This window comes from Macaca thibetana, chromosome 2 (assembly GCF_024542745.1).
Source record: "Macaca thibetana thibetana isolate TM-01 chromosome 2, ASM2454274v1, whole genome shotgun sequence".
NCBI classification, from domain to species: domain Eukaryota; kingdom Metazoa; phylum Chordata; class Mammalia; order Primates; family Cercopithecidae; genus Macaca; species Macaca thibetana.
The window spans coordinates 142,171,277-142,189,852 of NC_065579.1; the positions used below are offsets into that span (position 1 = coordinate 142,171,277).

The window sequence follows — 18,576 nt, forward strand, 5'->3', positions numbered from 1 at the left end:
TGCAATGGCGCAATCTCAGCTCACTGCAGCCCTCTGCCTCCTGGGTTCAAGCGATTCTCATGCCTCAGCTTCCTGAGTAATTGGGATTACAGGTACCCACCACCACGCCCGGCTAATTTTTGTATATTTAGTAGAGACATGGTTTCCCCATGTTGGTCAGGCTGGTCTCAAACTCCTGACCTCAGGTGATCCGCCCGCCTTGGCCTCCAAAAGTGCTGGGATTACAGGCGTGAGCCACTGTGCCCGGCCTTCCTGTTGTGTAGTTCTATTCTGTTTTCCACTTTCAGACAACACCGTATAAATGGTTAGGTTAAGGCTTTCTATATCTGCTTGCATTTAGTAATATTCTAGCTGTGCCTTCCTGCAGTTATTCCCAAACATTCTTCATTAGAGAACAGATGTTCCCAACTACATCTTCCAGAGCACTAGCTTGAGAGGATCTGGGGCCCCAGATTGGGAAGTGCCATAGCATGTGGATGCCACTAGTGAGTGAGCCTGGGGGCTGGAGGGTATGAGGAGGCCTTTTGGATCAGCCAAGACTCATGCTGGTCCATGAAGGAAGGTAGGTTATAGTAATTCAGTGGAATGAAAGATATGGGCTACTGTGTTTTACACAAGGGCCACGATGGGGATGAAGGCAGCATGATAGGGAAATTGATTTTGTTGGGGAAAGGTCAGGGCTATCTGGAAAGACCAGACTTGGAGTCCTCGTACCTAGCAATTAAATCTTCTGTAAGTCACCTCACCTCTCTGAGCGTTGGCTTTCCTATTTGCAAAAATAAAAAGAAAAATATCATATATCTTACCCTCAAGGATCACTACTCTTAATATGCTAGTATATATCTTTCCAGATTTTATTTTGAGACAGGGTCTCACTGTGTTGTACAGACTGGAGTGCAGTGATACAATCATAGCTCACTGCAGTCTCCAATTTCCAAGTTCAAGTGATCCTCCCACTTCAGCCTCCCTAGTAGCTGAGACTACAGGTGCACACAACCACAGCTGGCTAATTTTTGTATTTTTTGTAGAGGTGAGGTTTTGCCATGTTGCCCAGGCTAGTCTTGAACTCCTAGGCTCAAGAGATCTGCCCACCTCATCATCCCCAAGTGCTTGGATTATAGGCATGAGCCACTGTGCCTGGCCCCAGATTTTTTTTTTTTTTTTTGAGCTGGAGTCTTGCTCTGTTGCCCAGGCTGGAGTGCAGTGGTGCGATCTTGGCTCACTGAAACCTCAGCCTCCTGGGTTCAAGCAATTCTCCTGCCTCAGCCTCCCAAGTAGCTGGGATTACAGGTACCCACCACCATGCCCAGCTGATTTTTGTATTTTTAGTAGAGACGGGATTTCGCCATGTTGGCCAGGCTGGTCTTGAACTCCTGACCTCAAGTGATCTACCTGCCTCAGCCTCTCAAAGTGCTGGGATTACAGGTGTGAGCCATTGCGCCCGGCTGGGTCTGATTTTTAAAGTACATATATGTATACATTTATAATCTTTTACCAAAATGAGATCATACTGTATACACTGGTTTAAAGAATTTTATTGTGAGCCGGGCGCAGTGGCTCACGCCTGTAATCCCAGCACTTTGGGAGGCCAAGGTGGGTGGATCACGAGGTCAGGAGTTCAAGACCAGCCTGGTCAACGTGATGAAACCCCGTCTTTACTAAAAATACAAAAATTAGCTGGGTGTGGTGGCAGTCACCTGTAATTCCAGCTACTTCAGAGGCTAAGGCAGGAGAATTCTTGAACCTGGGAGGCGGAGGTTGCAGTGAGCCGAGATCGTGCCACTACACTCCAGCCTGGGTGACAGCAAGACTCCATCTCAAAAAAAAAAAAAAAAAATTACTGTGGTAAAATTTCCGTAAAATTTACCATCTTAACTATTTTTAAGTTTATAGTTCTGTTACATGCATTCAGATTGTTGTGTAACCAATCTCCAGAGCTCTTTGTCTTGCAAAACTGAAACTCTGTGTACTACCCATTAAAAAACTTCCATTTCTCCCATCCCCAGCCTCTGACACCTACCATTCATTCTACTGTCTGTCTCTCTGAATTTGACTACTCTAGGGACCTCGTAGAAGTGGAATCATACAGCATTTGCCTTTTTGTGTCTGGTTTATTTTACTTAGCATAATGTCCTCAAGGTAGCATGTGTCAGAATCACCTTTCTTTTTAAGGCTGATTGTATATGGATAGACCACGTCTTGTTTATGCATTCATCCATCAGCGAATGCTTGGGTTGCTTCCACCTTTTGGCTATTGTGAATAATGCTGCTCTGAACATGGGTGTCCAAATGTTTGTCTGAGTCCATACTTTGAAGTCTTCTTTTTTTTTTTGGAAACTGACTCACCATGTTGCCTAGGCTGGAGTGCAGTGGCGTGATCTTGGCTCACTGTAACCTCTCCCTCCCGGGTTCAAGTGATTCTCCTGCCTCGGCCCCCAAAGTAGCTGGAATTATAGGCGCCTGCCACCACACTCGGCTAATTTTTGTATTTTTAGTAGAGATGGCGTTTCACCATGTTGGTCAGGCTGGTCTCAAACTCCAGACCTCAGGTGATCCACCCACCTCAGCCTCCCAAAGTGCTGGGATTACAGGCCTGAGCCACTGGGCCTGGCCTGAATTATTTTGTGTCTATACCCAGAAGTGGAATTACCGGATCATATGGTAAATATGTTTTTAATTTTTTAAGGAACTTCCATACTGTTTTTCTATAGCAGCTGCACCATTAACTATTTTATAATCTACTCTTCTCAGTTAATTGTGTTTAACTTTCCATATTAATAAATTTTCATTTTATACCTAGTCTATACTCACATTTGTTTCAAAATACCTTTCAAAATATCTGGTTTAAAAATGTCTTTTATATCTTGTTTGTCGAAACCAGATTCTAGTCCAGAGCTAAGTATTGCATCTGGTTATTATGTCCCTTGTGTTCTGTCTGCTAACCTAGCATTGTCCCTTCCCCTTTTTCTCTTTTCTAACAGCTATTTCTGAGGTATAACTTACACACCATAAAATTTACCTGTTTGAAGTATACAGTGCAAAACTTTTTAGTGAATTTACAAAGTTGTACAACCATCACCACAATTAAATTTTAGGAAATTTCTATCACCCCCAAAAGATCCCTTGTGCCCATTAGCAGTCACCCTCACTTCTTTCCTCCCAACCCTAAGCAGCCACTTAATCTACTTTCTGTCTCTATAGCTTTGCCTTTTCTGACATTTCATATAAATGGAATCATGCAACATGTGGTCTTTTGTGTCCGGCTTCTTTCACTCCGCATCGTGTTTTCAAGGTTCATCCATGTTGTAGTGTGTGCCAGTACCTCCTTCCTTTTTATGGCTGGATAAGAGCCCATTGTATGGATAAATCACATTTTGTCTGTCTGTTCACCAGTTGATGAACATTTGGATTGTTTCCACTTTTTGACTGTTATGCATAATGCTGCTTTGGACATTCATATACAAGTATTTGTGTGGACATGGATTTTCATTTTCTTGGGAACATTCCTAGGCGTAGAATTGTTGCATCATATGGTAGATTTATGTTTACATTTTTTAAGAAACTGTCAACCTCTTTTCCAGACTCAGCCTCCTTTAGTTATGTGGCACTTATAAAGAGAGTAGGCCTGGGTCCCACGTGCAGCCTCTTTTGTGTTTATTTGGTTGTTTTCTCGAGATGTCTTTCATAGGTTGTCCCCAGTCTCCTGTATTTTCTATGAACTGGAAGTTAGATCTGGGGTTTTGTGGATTCAAATTAATTGTTTCTGGCTAGAATATGTCATAGGTTGTTTTATACTTCATTTTGGGTCGTATCAGCAGGTACGTATTTTTTTTCCAAGTTGATTTTGGGTCCAGCATCATTTGTTGAAAAGATTATTTCCCCCACTTACCTTTTTTTTTTTTTTTTTGAGACAGGGTCTCACTCTGTCACCCAGGCTAGAGTGCAGCAGCACGATCTTGGCTCAGTGCAACCACCGCCTCCTGGGCTCAAGCGATCCTCCTACCTCGTCTTCCTGAGTAGCTGGGAGCACAGGCGCACACTATCATGCCTGGCTAATTTTTTGTATATTTTTTGGTAGAGACGAGGTTTCACCATGTTGCCCAGGCTGATCTCAAACTCCTGAGCTCAAGCGATCCACTCACCTTGGCCTCCCAAAGTGCTGGGATTACAGGCATGAGCCATTGCCTGCGGCCTATGTGTGGTTCTATTTACAGGGTTTTTTGTTTTTGTTTTGTTTTGTTTTGTTTTGTTTTGAGATAGGGTCTTGCTTTGTCACCCAGGCTGGAGTATAGTGGTGCAAACAGAGCTCACTGCAGCCTCTCTCCTTCCTGGGCTCAAGCAGTCCTCCCACCTCAGGCCCCCAAGTAGCTACCGTGCACGACTAATTTTTATATTTTTTATAGAGATTGGCTTTTGCCGTGTTGCCCAGGCTGACCTCAAACTTCTGGGCTCAGGCAATCCTCACACCTTGGCCTCCCAAAGTGGTGGGATTACGGGCATGAGCCTCTGAGCCCGGACTATTTATGGATCTTTAAAGAATCCCTGCAGCCTCCCTGAACTCCAATCTCTGTGATTTGCCTGAGGTTCCAGGACCTAGAATATGCCTCCAGGTAGGAAGTCAGACTACATATGGGGCTTACTTCCTGTGTTTTCCTTCTCTTGAGGACCAGTCCTTTTTTCTATTGTCTGAAAGCAGTTGTTTCACATAAATTGTATCATTTGCCAGTTGGGTTTTTTTTTTTTTTTTTTTTTTTCCTTAACAGTGAGAAGCCAAGATCCATGCTCCTTGGTAGTCAGAAGCAAAAGTTTGTTTCTCTCTCTCTCTCTCAGATGGTTTCTATTCTGTGTCTTTAAGTATTCTGATATTTTCCTTTGTAGTATCCCATCTACTAAACTCATCTAATGTAATTCTCATTTCAGACATTGTATTTTTCACTTCTAGAAGTTTCATTTGTTTTTTGTTTTGTTTTGTTTTGAGATGGAGTTTCGCTCTTGTTGCCCAGGCTGGAGTGCAATGGCACGATCTTGGCTCACTGCAAGCTCCGCCTCCCGGGTTCACGCCATTCTCCTGCCTCAGCCCCTCAGCTGGGACTACAGGCGCTAGCCACAACGCCGAGCTAATTTTTTGTATTTTTAGTAGAGACAGGGTTTCATCATGTTAGCCAGGATGGCGTCGATCTCCTGACCTCATGATCCGCCCACCTCAGCCTCCCAAAGTGCTGGGATTACAAGCATGAGCCACCGCGCCTGGCCCTTATTTTGTATTTTTTTTAGTAGAGACAGGGTTTCTCTATGTTGGTCATCTGGTCTTGAACTCCTGACCTCAGGTGATGCGCCTGCCTCGGCCGGATTACAGGCATGAGCCACCACGCCCAGCCTAGTTTATCTTTAATATCAAGGCATGTTCATCTAGGGTCTCTACTGTTTGAGTATTCACTCAGGTCTCTCTACCCTGGCTGGACAGAGTTAGAATGCCTCCCAGGTATTCCTGTACCACTTACTCCTTCAAGGCCAGGATCTGATATATCAGTGGAATATTCTGATACAGAACATGTGATACATCTGATATTCTGATGCATCTGAAACAATGTATCAGAAACAGCTTTCATTAAAAACTGTACTTCAAGTACCCATACAACCTTTCTGTTTCTCACTTTCAGTACGGTGTTCAATAAATTGCATGAGATTATTCTGTACTTTATTATAAAATAGACTTTGTGTTAGATGATTTGGCCCAACTGTAGGCTAATGTAAGTGTTCTCAGCATAAGTAAGGTAGCCTAGGCTGAGCTAGGAGAATCGCTTGAACCCAGAAGGCAGAGATTGCAATGAGCTGAGACTGTGCCATTGCACTCTAGCCTGGGTGACATAGAGAGACTCCATCTCAAAACAAAAAACAGAAAACAATGGCTTTATTGGGATGTAACCCTATCATTAGTCAAGGAGCATCTGTGTATATCTTTTGATATCACATGATGGTATTTGATCCTCACCACAACCAGTTCAGTGGGTAGTATAATCTTCATTTTACAGGGAAAGGTAGCAAGGCCCAAGGACATTGGTTTTGTGACATGTTCTTAAGTGACAGAACTGGGTCTTGAACCCAGATCTTCTGGTTTCATTAGTCATGCCGTTTAAGCTCCTTGAGAACAGAGAGAACAGTTTTTCACAGAGTATTTTCTCAATTATGTGGCTCACGTTGAACATATCTCAAATCAGGAAGATATATCTTCACATAGAAATATATGGGATTGTTTGCTTTTCTTCCAGAAAAGCTGTCACTGAATCAGTTGTAGTGCCTCTGAAATCACTGTTGTAGAATCAAGGAAATATATAGATCTCTCTCCAGTGCCTAATAGAGCCTTTATACCTAATATATACTTGGTAAATATTTGTATGCTAGGTTCAAGAAAAAGCTGATTTTATAAAGCAAAATGTGCTTCTGAAAGTTGTATGCCTGTGCTTATCTCTTCAGGTATTTTATGCATGGTGTGTGTCGGGAAGGAAGTCAGTGCCTGTTCTCACATGACTTGGCAAACAGCAAGCCGTCCACCATCTGCAAGTACTACCAGAAGGGCTACTGTGCCTATGGAACTCGGTGCAGGCAAGGACTCTGCGACAGGCTCCAGCTGTGACACTGATTTCGTTTGGAGAATGGGTCTTGATAAGGGGGAAGTTTTAATGTAAAAGTAATATGACAACATTACAGAAAGTATGGCAAATAAATTTAAAACCTCAGTTTCAGTACCCTAAAACTAATTTTTTTTTTTTTTTTTTTTTTTGAGATGGAGTCTTGCACTGTTGCCCAGGCTGGAGGGCAGTGGCGCAGTCTTGGCTCTCTGCAACCTCCGCCTCCAGGGTTCAAGCAGTTCTCCTGCCTCAGCCTCCCGAGTAGCTGATATCACAGGCACCTGCCACTACACCTGGCTGATTTTTTTTTTGTATTTTTAGTAGAGACGGGGTTTCACCATGTTGGTCAGGCTGGTCTTAACTCCAGACCTCATGATCTGCCTGCCTTGGCTTCCCAAAGTGCTGAGATTACAGGTGTGAGCCACCGTGCCCGGTCAAATTTTCATTTTTTAAAACTACTTTTCAGCCTTATTCTATGAATATATAGTTATAAAATTGTACACAATTCCAGAAACTTGTTCGTGCTTTTGTAGTGCAGAGCTGATCTTTTCTTTCCTAGGCTGCAAAGCTTCCTTTCCTCCATTTTCTATGCAGTGCAGTGGGAGATGATGGAAGTAGGCCCACCTTGGTCTCCCCCTGCCAATGAGTGCCGAGAGAGACAGTCAGGGAGAGGTCATTGGCCCTTGTCAGCATTTTGGGGACTCCTGCTCAAAAGAATACTGGGTCAGTCAGGCATCAGGAGATTTCAGCTCAACATCTGTTTGGAACTTTCAGGCTCTCTGTGTGGTCTGGAGCTGTGTGTCTGTCCCACTCAAGTCCCACAGAGACACTTAAGCATAGGTGATAGATAGCAAATGTCCCCCTCACACTGAATTGCCAAGCATCTGTTAATCGATAATCCTGTTAGAGTTTAAATATTGGAAAAGATGGCTGCTTTCTTCACCTCAACAAGTGCAGCAGCAGGAGGGCCATTGGCATCTGGGGAGTGTGGGGATGTGTGTGGATGGCATGTCTGTAATGTATCTGCTATGTGTTTTGTTTAGATATGACCACACGAGGCCCTCTGCTGCAGCTGGAGGTGCTGTCGGCACCATGGCCCACAGTGTGCCCTCCCCAGCTTTCCACAATCCTCACCCTCCTTCTGAGGTCACTGCGTCCATTGTGAAAACTAACTCACATGAACCCGGGAAGCGTGAAAAGAGAACGTTGGTTCTTAGAGACCGAAGTGAGTAAGCGGAAGCCTTTTGTTGCTTCTTTTTGCATAGCACTCTTGCTTATGCTTGGTGCTCCTTTCTAGCCTCCTCTTGTCAAGAGGACTCCTAACCTAATACACCTCCAGGTTGTCCGCGTGGAGAGACTTCAGAACTTTCTGAAGAGGCTCCATGTGGCTGTAGATCATTCAAATGATACGTTTGCCCTCGTGCCCAAAGGCTGGGTTGAGCTCCAAGACTGACCTGGCAAAACATAAAAACGCAATCTTTTTGTCAGCATGTAACTTCCATCTTCATATGGTGGTTGTCCAGTTGGTGAGAAGCATCAAGCTCTTCATTTCAAACCTAAATATTTTGTCTGGGTACAGTGGCTCACACCTGTAACCCGAACACTTTGGGAGACTGAGGTGGGCAGATCACCTGAGGTCAGGAGTTCGAGACCAGCCTGGCCAACATGGTTTAGTAGAAACCCCGTCTCTACTAAAAATGCAAAAATTAGCCGGGCGTAGTGGCAGACGTCTGTAATCCCAGCTACTTGGGAGACTGAGGCAGGAGAATTTCTTGAACCCGGGAGGCAGAGGTTGTAGTGAGCTGAGATCATGCCACTGCACTCCAACCTGGGTGACAAGAGTGAGACTCCCTCTCAAAAAAAAAAAACTAAATATTTTGCTAAAGAGCATGTTTCACTGTTTGACTTTTAGGCCAGTGAATGGTCTTAGTTTTTATGCTGACAGTGTGTGACATTTTAGATTGCACCTTTGGGAACAGAATAGCACACTAGGGTTTGGGACATGGTCTGTGCTTTAAAACGGGGTTTGATGAGGAAGAAAGCTACAAATTGTAAAAGTTTTTTTGTTTTTTTTGTGTGTTTTTTTTTTTTTTGAGACGGAATCTCACTCTGTCACCTAGGCTGCAGTGCAGTGGCATGATCTCCGCCTCCCAGGTTCAAGGGATTCTCCTGCCTCAGCCTTCCGAGTAGCTGGGATTACAGGTGCCCACCACCATGCCCAGCTAATTTTTGTATTTTTAGTAGAGACAGGGTTTCGCTATGTTAGTCAGGCTGGTCTCGAACTCCTGATCTCATAATCCACCCGCCTCAGCCTCCCAAAGTGCTGGGATTACAGGCAAGAGCCACTGCACCCGGCCGTAAAAGTTGTTTTTATTGGCTGGTCCGCACCAGGTGAAGAGATTTCTAGTTCTTGGAATTGGGTACCGTGAGGTAGGCAGATTCCATCCTCAGCAAATGAGTAGTCCTGTGAGAATACATGACCTGTAAACAAGCTCGGAGGTGTGCAGTGGGAAGGCAGCAGCTCCTGGCGTGAGAAGGGTTCACCATGGGACAGTTTACTCTGGCCTCGGGACCCACAGATTTGCTGTAGACATCTATTCTAGTTCACTTAAAATGATTGGTAACTTTGCTGGTATGAAGGAAACACTGTGTTCTAGTGATCTCACTTTTTTGTTTGTTTTTAGTGTTAACTGGTCCATGTGTTAACATTTCCATATTTGCCATTTTAAATAGCAGCTTTAGTGTTCTTTTGTGTAAGTGTATCCTATTGTTTTGCTTATTTCCCTGTCTGGCCATTTTTGTTTTTTGTTTTTTTAAGTAATTATAAGTAATGTCACTATGAACATTTTATACTATTCCTTTTATTTTTCCCCTTCGGTCTGTTTTTTTGCCATATGTTCTCAAGGGTGGAATTCTTAGGTCAGAATAGCTTAATATGTTAGGCTTTGGTTAACGGCATATCAGAAAAATGGGGCCATTTTCATGTGTGTGTGCCGTGTGTTGTATTCAGATCTGTCTGGCATGGCTGAAGGAAAGACTCAGCCGAGCATGGTGAGTAATCCAGGCAGCTGCAGCGACCCCCAACCCAGCCCCGAGATGAAGCCGCATTCCTACCTGGAGGCCATCAGGAGTGGCCTTGATGACGTGGAGGCCAGCAGCTCCTACAGCAACGAGCAGCAGCTGTGCCCCTACGCAGCTGCTGGGGAGTGCCGGTTTGGGGATGCCTGTGTCTACCTGCATGGGGAGGTGTGTGAAATCTGTAGGCTGCGAGTCTTGCACCCCTTCGACCCAGAGCAGAGGAAGGCTCACGAAAAGGTAAAGTCACAAACCTTTGCATGAACTCAATGTTAAGAAATCTGAAACGTACTGAACAGGACACTGAAGGCCATCCATACACACTCAAAAAAAGAAATCCGAAACATACTGACAGAATTGTTGGTGTTTCCACAGGCATCCCCCTGCCAGTAATATACCTATGTTATGCATCTGGTATATTTACATCCTATTTTGAGATTCTTTTTCCTGCAGTCATTTTGCCATTTTTTTTTTGAAACAGAGTCTCCCTGTCACCCAGCCTGGAGTACAGTGGTGCAATCTCGGCTCACTGCAACCTCTGCTTCCCCGGCTCAGGTGATCCTCCTGGCTCAACCCCGCCGAGTAGCTGGGATTACAGGCACTCACCACCACGCTCGGCTACTTTTGTATTTTTAGGAAAGAAGGGGTTTCACCATATTGGCCAAGCTGGTCTCGAACTCCTGACCTCAAGTGGTCCACCTGCCTCAGCCTCCCAAAGTGCTTGGATTACAGGCATGAGCCACCATGCCCGGCCTATTTTGCCAATATTTGATTACTCAGAATAAAGAGAAAAAGAAGCGGTATCTGAAACAAAATCATGCTAAGTTCAAAGAACAGATCTAGCTCAGGACCATGGTATGTCGTATGTGTGTATGTCTCTGTCACACACACATACAGCGTCCTCCCTCCCTGGGTTCACACTTCCTCATGGTTGGGATCCAGCTAGGCCAAGTTTTGGAAGATTTGAGCCCAAATCATAGAATCTGAGGAACCACTTATTGGAAGGGCCTTTTAAAGTCATTAATGTCTGCAGTGTTTGGGAGGCTTTGCCTTATGCTAGTCCCTATGCATGATGCAGAGGGTACGAAGCTGGATAAGAGGCAGGGGAGGGCCAGTCATGGTGACTCATACTTGTAATCCCAGCACTTTCGCAGGCCAAGGCATGCAGATCACTTGAGCCCAGGAGTTTGAGACCAGCCTGGGCAACATGGTGAGATCCCCGTCTCCACAAAATAAATAAATAAATAAATAAACAAACAAACATTAGCCAGGTGTGGTGGCACACACCTGTAGTCCCAGCTACTTGGCAGGGCTGAGGTGGGAGGATCACCTGAGCCTGGGAAGCAGAGGTTGCGGTGAGCCAAGACTGTGCTACTGCACTCCAGTCTGGGCAACAGAGTGAGACCTGTCTCAAAAAATAAAAATAATAAAAAATTTTAAAAATGCCAGGTGTGGTGGCTTGGCTAACTTTTAAAATTTTATTTTGGCCGGGCACAGTGGCTCAGCCTGTAATCCCAGCACTTTGGGAGGCCGAGGCGGGTGGATCACGAGGTCAGGAGATCAAGACCATCCTGGCTAACACGGTGAAACCCCGTCTCTACTAAAAATACAAAAAATTAACCAGGTGTGGTGGTGGACGCCTATAGTCCCAGCTACTTGGGAGGCTGAGGCAGGAGAATGGCGTGAACCCGGGAGGCGGAGCTTGCAGTGAGCCGAGATTGCTCCGCTGCACTCCAGCCTGGGAGACAGAGCGAGACTCCATCTCAAAAAAAAAAAAAAAATTATTTTATTTTTCACAGAGATGAGGGCTTGCTCTGTTGCTCAAGCTGGTCTTGAACTTTTGAGATCAAGCAGTCCTCCTATCATGGCCTCCCAGAGTAACGGGATTACAGATGTGAGCCACCGCACCCGGCCTAAGGCATGTTTAAATGGACAGTGTATTCCTAGATAATCAAGGGGTAAGCTAGTACTGACTCCATGTGGCAATGGACAAGGAGACACTCTCCATTGTCTTCCAGGGAAGCAGAGGATTAGAACTGTCTTTATGCAAGTGTGTGAGGTCTCTGCGGTGAACATTGGCTTGTCTCAGATCTGGACACACTGAGCTCACAAGGGCCGGGCGTAGGTCTTCTCACTCTTTGCACTTCCTCAAATGCCAGCACATAGAAGGAATTCAGGGCATGCCTAATGAATGAATGAATTCATTGAATCGTTTTCTTGGGGAGAGGTGGTGCTGCTTACATATGACTAGGTTGGTAGCCTCAAGGCTTATGGTAAGGACGAGTCAGCACCTCTGATGTAGACATGGCTCAGAGTCGGGGGAAACAGTGCCCAGAGGAGCTGGGGGACTAGGGTCGCAGTCCTTATGGACTCTGACTCCACTGCAGTTTAACCTTTTCGGATCTCTGTGTTCTCAGCTCTAAATGAGTGGTGACCACGTAACCTCCTAGGAAAGCAAGGGGCTGGACCAGTGATGGTTTGAAGTCCTTTGTGTGGTCTGAGGGAGATGTCAGTGTCCTGACTTGGGGGAGGCTGGGCCTTGCTCACAGCAGTCGCTGTCAGTGTTCCTTCCTGATCTCAGCAGTGGCAGTGTGGCTGCAGCTACTCCTAGGGCTCCTGCCACTCCTCAGTGGCCAACAACCGAAGCCTTCCTTCCTGTCTGTGCTTCAGATCTGCATGTTGACATTCGAACACGAGATGGAAAAGGCCTTTGCCTTCCAGGCAAGCCAGGACAAAGTGTGCAGTATCTGCATGGAAGTGATCCTGGAGAAGGCCTCTGCTTCCGAGAGGAGATTTGGGATTCTCTCCAACTGCAATCACACGTACTGCTTGTCCTGCATCCGGCAGTGGCGGTGTGCCAAACAGTTTGAAAACCCAATCATTAAGTAAGTACAGCCAGGGGTCTTAGCTGTAGGAACTAGGAGAATGTTTGATTTGAGACTTTATTCCATCCACTTTTAAGCCCTCCGTTACCCTCCAGGGGTGTCTTAGTGCAGAGTAACTGGTGAGTTCTGGCCCCTGGCTGCATGAACTTCAGCAAGTCATTTACTCTTCCTGAGCCCAAGTGCCTGTTCTTATAAAAGATGGGCAACAATTCCTACCAAGCGTTCTGGGTGTTGGGGAGGAACTCAGCAAAGATGATCTGTGTAAAAAGCTGTTCCATGGCAGTGGCCTGTTTTCGTCTCCTAGCCTTGTGTTTGAAATCCAGTACTACCTGCCTTTAGCCCAGTTGCCTGTGAATCGTTTTGAGCTTCGTTTTTTTCCCCCCACCAAAAACGAAAATAGGGTTATTTGAGGATGAAGTGGAATAATGCATGTAAAACATTCTGCATGATGCCTGGCACATGAGATGTGCTCAATGTGGCCAACAGGAGTCTCAAAGTCTCCAGCAGGACAGGGGAAAAGCTGGCGTGTGGAGAGGTTACTGCACACGTTCTACTGTTCAGAACTCTTCACATCTATCTGCTCATCCCGTTCCCGCAAAGACCCTCCTCAGTTACACATTAGGAAACAGGCCTGAGGTCAGGGGGTCAAGTAACTTGTCTAAAATCGTGTGGTAAAACAACTGCTTTATTGAGATAAAAGCACACAATTTAGTTCACCACTCATCTGCTGTCTCTGCAGAGTTGCCTATTCTGGACAGTGCTTATAAGTGGAGTCAGAATATGCGGCCTTTTGTGCCTGGCCTCTCACTGAGCATGGTGTTGTCAGAGTTCATCCTGACTGTAGCATGTGCCAGAGACCCCTTCTCCTGGCGGAATACATTCCATTGTATGGACACAGCACATTTCCCTTATCCATTCCTCAGCTGGTGGACATCTGGGCTGTTTTCACTTTGTAACTATTATGAATAATGCTGCTGTCAACATTTGTGAACACAGTTTTGGGTGGACATGTGTTTTCATTTCTCTTGGGTATACACCTAGGCGTGGAATTGCTAGGTTTTATGGTATAATAACACTACATTAAACTGTTGGAGAATCTGCCAGACTCTGTTCAAATTTTGCATTCTCTGCACCATTTTACATTCTCACCAGCCATGTATGAGGGTTCTTATTTCATCTGTCTTTTTTGTTGAGGAAACCCTATATATAGATATATAGATATATAGATATGTATTTTTTTGCCTTAAGTTCTGGGATACATGTGCAGAATGTGTAGCTTTGTTACATGGGTATCCATGTGCCAAGGTGGTTTTCTGCACCTCTCAACCTGTCACCTCGGTTTTCAGCCCCACATGCATTAGCTATTTGTGCTGATGCTCTCCCTCCCCTTGCCCCTGCACCGACAGGCCACAGTGTGTGATGTTCCCCACATGTGTCCATGTGTTCTCATTGGGAAACCCTATTTTTTAAATAGTAAATAAGGTTCTTGGATGATTGTGATTTCATCTTTTGGAATTTCTGGTGAAGGAAGTGCCTGTAGTGGTCAGGCAGTTGAGCAAGAGGTATAGCAGAGAGTGTGCCCAGGCTTCATAACATGACTTCTCCCTTAGTAATCTAATTCTTATTTCAGGTCTTGTCCAGAATGCCGTGTGATATCAGAGTTTGTAATTCCAAGTGTGTATTGGGTGGAAGATCAGAATAAAAAGAACGAGTTGATTGAAGCCTTCAAACAGGGGATGGGGTAAGTGCTTTGAGTTTCGACGTGCCCTTGCTGCCTGCCTGGCTCTGCTGTCAGCCTGTGTCCTTGTTCTCCCTCCCCAGGAGTGTGGTCTTAGGGGCCTCTTCCTCTCTTCCTTCTCTCGGGCACCATGCTGGGCTCTGGGATGCAGCAATGAGCAAGGACATGGTGATGTGGACCTGTTTAGTTTTGGTGTTTTTTTGTTTTTGTTTTTTTTTCGGTGAGATAGGGTCTCACTCTGTTGCCCAAACTGGAGTGCAGTGGTGCACTCTCAGCTCACTCTAGCCTCAGCCTCCTGGGCTCAAGCAGGAGCCTCTTGAGTAGCTGGGACCGCCAGTACTGTGCGCCACCATGCCCAGCTAATTTTTTTTTCTTTTTTTTTTTTTTTTTGGTAGAGACAAGGTTTCGCCATGTAGCCCAGGCTGGTCTTGAACTCCTAGACTCAAGTGATCCTCCTGCCTCAGCCTCCCAAAGTGCTGGGATTACAGGCATGAGCCACCGCGCCCAGCCTCAAGTTTTCCTCTTTATCCTGGTTGTCAGCATGTTGACATTTTGCTGAGGAGTGGTTTTTCTCTACGTTTATGTCACTCCCCAAGATTAGGGAAATTTTAGCTGTTGTTTCATTAACTTTTTTTCTATCTTGTTTTTTCTTTTCCTGCTGGGACTCTACTTCCATTTATGGTAGATTTTTTTATATTGTCCATAGATCTCTGGGGATGTTCATTCTTTTTCAACCTTTGTTTTCTTTTCATCTCTTTGAGCATAGTTGTAGTAGCTACTTTGAAATCCTTGTCATCTTGAAGTTGACCTCTGTTGTCTTTTAAGAATGGATCACATTTTCCTGATTCTTCATATATCTAGTAATTTTAGATTTTATCCTTGACATTGTAAATATTACGTTGTAGAGAGACTTAGGATTCTGTTACAGTTTATCTGTAAAGTGTTGATTTTTTTTTTTTTTTGAGACGGAGTTTCACTCTTCTTGCCCAAGCTGGAGTGCAGTGGTGTAATCTCGGCTCACTGCATCTTCTGCCTCCTGGGTTCAGGCGATTCTGCTGCCTCAGCCTCCTGAGTAGCAGGGATTACAGGCGTGCGCCACTGCGCCTGGCTAATTTTTTGTACTTTTAGTAGAAATGGGGTTTCACCATGTTAGCCTGGCTGGTCTTGAACTCCTGACCTCAGGTGATCCGCCCACCTCGGCCTCCCAAAGTGCTGGGATTACAGGCATGAGCCACTGCGCCCGGCCAAGTGTTGATGTTTTTAACAGGTAGGTAAATTGTTTGAACTCAAACCCAGGCAGCAGTTGAGATCTCAGTTCTGGTTTTGCATTCGTGGCTGAGTTTGTCGCATTCCTGTGTGGTTCAAGAGTTAGTCAGATTTGGGCAGAGTTTATACACAGCCTTTGAGCACTCTTTCACAGGCCTCTTACTTTGTGGGATTGTTTCCTCACTTTCCAATGGCTGCGATTACCTTTAACTCTCGTCTTTTAGTTCTTCAGGCCAGAAAGATTGGATTTCTCCTTGGAGTTTTAGTCACCCCAAGTGGTTGTGATTTTGGCCTGCTCCAGGATAAAAGCTACTTCTTTCTTTTTTTTTTTTTTTGGAGACGGAGTCTTGCTCTGTAGCCCAGGCTGGAGTGCATGGCTCTCAGCTCACTGCCACCTCCGCCTTCCGGGTTCAGGCACTTCTGCCTCAGCCTCCTGAGAAGGTGAGACTACAGGCGCATGCTGCCACACCTGGCTAATTTTTGTATTTTAGTAGAGACAGGGTTTCACCATGTTGCCCAGGCTGGTCTCGAACTCTGGAGCTCAGGCAATCTGCCTGCCTCGGCCTCCCAAAGTGCTGGGATTACAGAAGTGAGCCACAAAAGCTACCTTTTTAAAGGTAACAGCCTTTGCCATTGCTATTCTTCTTTGTGTTTATTCCTCCAAAGAATCTAACTGCATTTGTTCATTCTCCAGTGCCTTCAGGTCTTTTTGAAATATTTGTGTTAAGACTTATCTGCAGGAGGGTTGGGTATGGTAGAAGTTTACTTGTCATACTAAAAGTGAAACTATACATTACCTTTTTTATGGTTCCTTTATGTTGCGTATCAGTTTACTAAAGCTTGATTTTTTTTTTTTTTTTTTTTTTTTTTTTTTACCATTTTTTCCTCATACAATCTTCCTGTGTGTCCACAAGAGGGCAGGCGTGGCAAGCAGAGGGCCCCGGCCTGTAGAAAAGGGCCCCGGCCTGAGAAGGGGGCTCTGCTGAAAAGCAGTCTGGAAATTGTTACTGCTGTTTGGATCTTTCCTTGTTTGCTTTCCTTTGATGACTGTGTGTTTTGCAATCCACAGACATTTACTGAGTACTCACTGTGGGTCAGGCACCTTCCAGCTAAGCACCACTGGGAGATGTAGAGATTAGTAAGACAATTTCTTTTTTTTTTGAGTCTCACCCTGTCACCCAGGCTGGAGTGCAATGGCGTGATCTCAGCTCACTGCAACCTCCACCTTCAGGGTTCAAGTGATTCTTCTGCCTCAGCCTCCCGAGTAGCTGGGATTACAGGTGTGTGCCACCACACCCAGCTAATTTTTGTATTTTTTTAGTAGGGATGGGGTTTCACCATGTTGCCAAGGCTGGTCTTGAACTCCTGACTTCAGATGATCCACCCACCTCAGCCTCCCAAAGTGCTAGGATTGTAGGTGCGAGCCACCACACCCAGCCAAGTAAGACAACTTCATGGGAAACTGCAAAAGGGCAATTATGATACAGGTTTGCTAGTGACCAGTTCTTCATGAGGGACCATATGTCACAACAGAGAAAGCACTTGGATCCACCAGGGGCTGTCCGGGGAAGCAGCGTGGGAACCTGAACAGTGAAGCAGGAAGCACCTGTGCAGGGGAAGTGACGAAAGGACATGGGCACAGAAGGGTGTCGGTTTTGTGTCTGGGGGACACTGGGAATGGCTCCTGGCATTGAAGCAGGTGTGTAGAAGGATGTGGTGGGACCTACACACAGACTGGAATCTAAGCGACACTTGAATCCCAGTGTGACCATGGTCTTTAAGAACAGGTTGGGGCCAGGTGCATTGGCTCACGCCTGTAATCCCAGCACTTTGGGAGGCTGAGGAGGGCAGGGGTTCGAGACCAGCCAGGGGAGACATAGGGAGACCTCATCTCTTTAAAGAAAAAAAAAGGTTGGGAAGCTTCTCTGTGGTACTCTGAACAAGGTGGAAACTGGTGGAGTGGGAGGGAGGCCAGTGAGGAAGTGGCCCTGGTAGGCAGGCCCCAGAGGCTTCCACAGTTTAGGAACCCAAAGGAAGGGGAGATTGGGAAGTGATTTGTAAATAGAATGAACACAGTTGGGTGTGAGAGCTGAGAACACAGAGTGAGTCAGAGTGAACTGGAGGCTTTTGGTCTTGGTAACCAGATAAGCCTGGGGGAGGAAAAAGAGTAATATTCTTGTGAGAGTACGGAACCAGCACATAATGTGTTTGACCTGATGGAGTTCATAGCCAGTGTGCTAGGATGCCCTGGAGTTGTCCAGCAGGCTCTGGTGAGAGCAAACTGCTCGCGGTCATTTGAAGTCTGCTCAGAACCCCAGGCAAGTAGGGGCCTAGAGGATGTGCTGTCCACACACCTGCTCTGTAGCCACCTGTGCTCAAATCAGATCAGCCGGCAAGGGAGCTTCCCGCCTCCCCCAGATGAAGTCTCACTCTGTCTCCCAGGCTGGAGTGCAGTGGCACGATCTCGGCTCACTGCAGCCTCCACCTCCTGGGTTCAAGCAATTCTCCTGCCTCAGCCTCCTGAGTAGCTGGGATTACAGGTGCCCGCCACCACGCCCAGCTAATTTTTGGATTTTTAGTAGAGATAGGGTTTCGCCATGTTGGCCAGGCTGTTCTCGAACTCCTGTCCTCAAGTGATCCACCCACCTTGGCCTCCCAAAGTGCTGAAATTACAGGTGTGAGCCACCACGCCTGGCCAGGGAGCTTTTCTTTATGCTGCTCTGAAGCCGTCCTCAGAGAACTTCACCACTGGCCTATGGCCATCCCATCTGACAAGACGGAAAACCACTGGATTCAGGAGCCCCCTTTCCCCGTTCTTGTCTCCCGCTGTCACACACACCCCAGCTGCCCCTGGCAGCAGCATGCCCTTTCTGTTGTTTGGCTTTATTTCTGTGACTTTCCCCTTCCTCTGTTCTCCGAGATGGCCCTCTGGATTCTTGGGTATCTTTTTTTCACTTCAGTTTGGGGTCCTTTATGATTGGAT

General features: G+C 45.9%; 1 protein-coding gene across 3 annotated transcripts in view; it reads left to right on the forward strand.

Moving 5' to 3' along the window:
* The window catches only part of MKRN2 (makorin ring finger protein 2), a 135,695-nt gene that overhangs the window by 114,486 nt on the left and 2,633 nt on the right, over nt 1-18,576 (forward strand). For 2 of the 3 annotated variants that reach the window (XM_050781496.1, XM_050781498.1), the window contains 5 exons: nt 6,475-6,603; nt 7,673-7,854; nt 9,640-9,944; nt 12,375-12,589; nt 14,220-14,330. In XM_050781496.1, the coding sequence (XP_050637453.1) occupies nt 6,475-6,603; nt 7,673-7,854; nt 9,640-9,944; nt 12,375-12,589; nt 14,220-14,330 (942 nt within the window). Of the gene's footprint in view, nt 1-3,917; nt 4,611-6,474; nt 6,604-7,672; nt 7,855-9,639; nt 9,945-12,374; nt 12,590-14,219; nt 14,331-18,576 lie in introns of those variants that run through there. The other variant, XM_050781497.1, reaches the window with a different exon arrangement.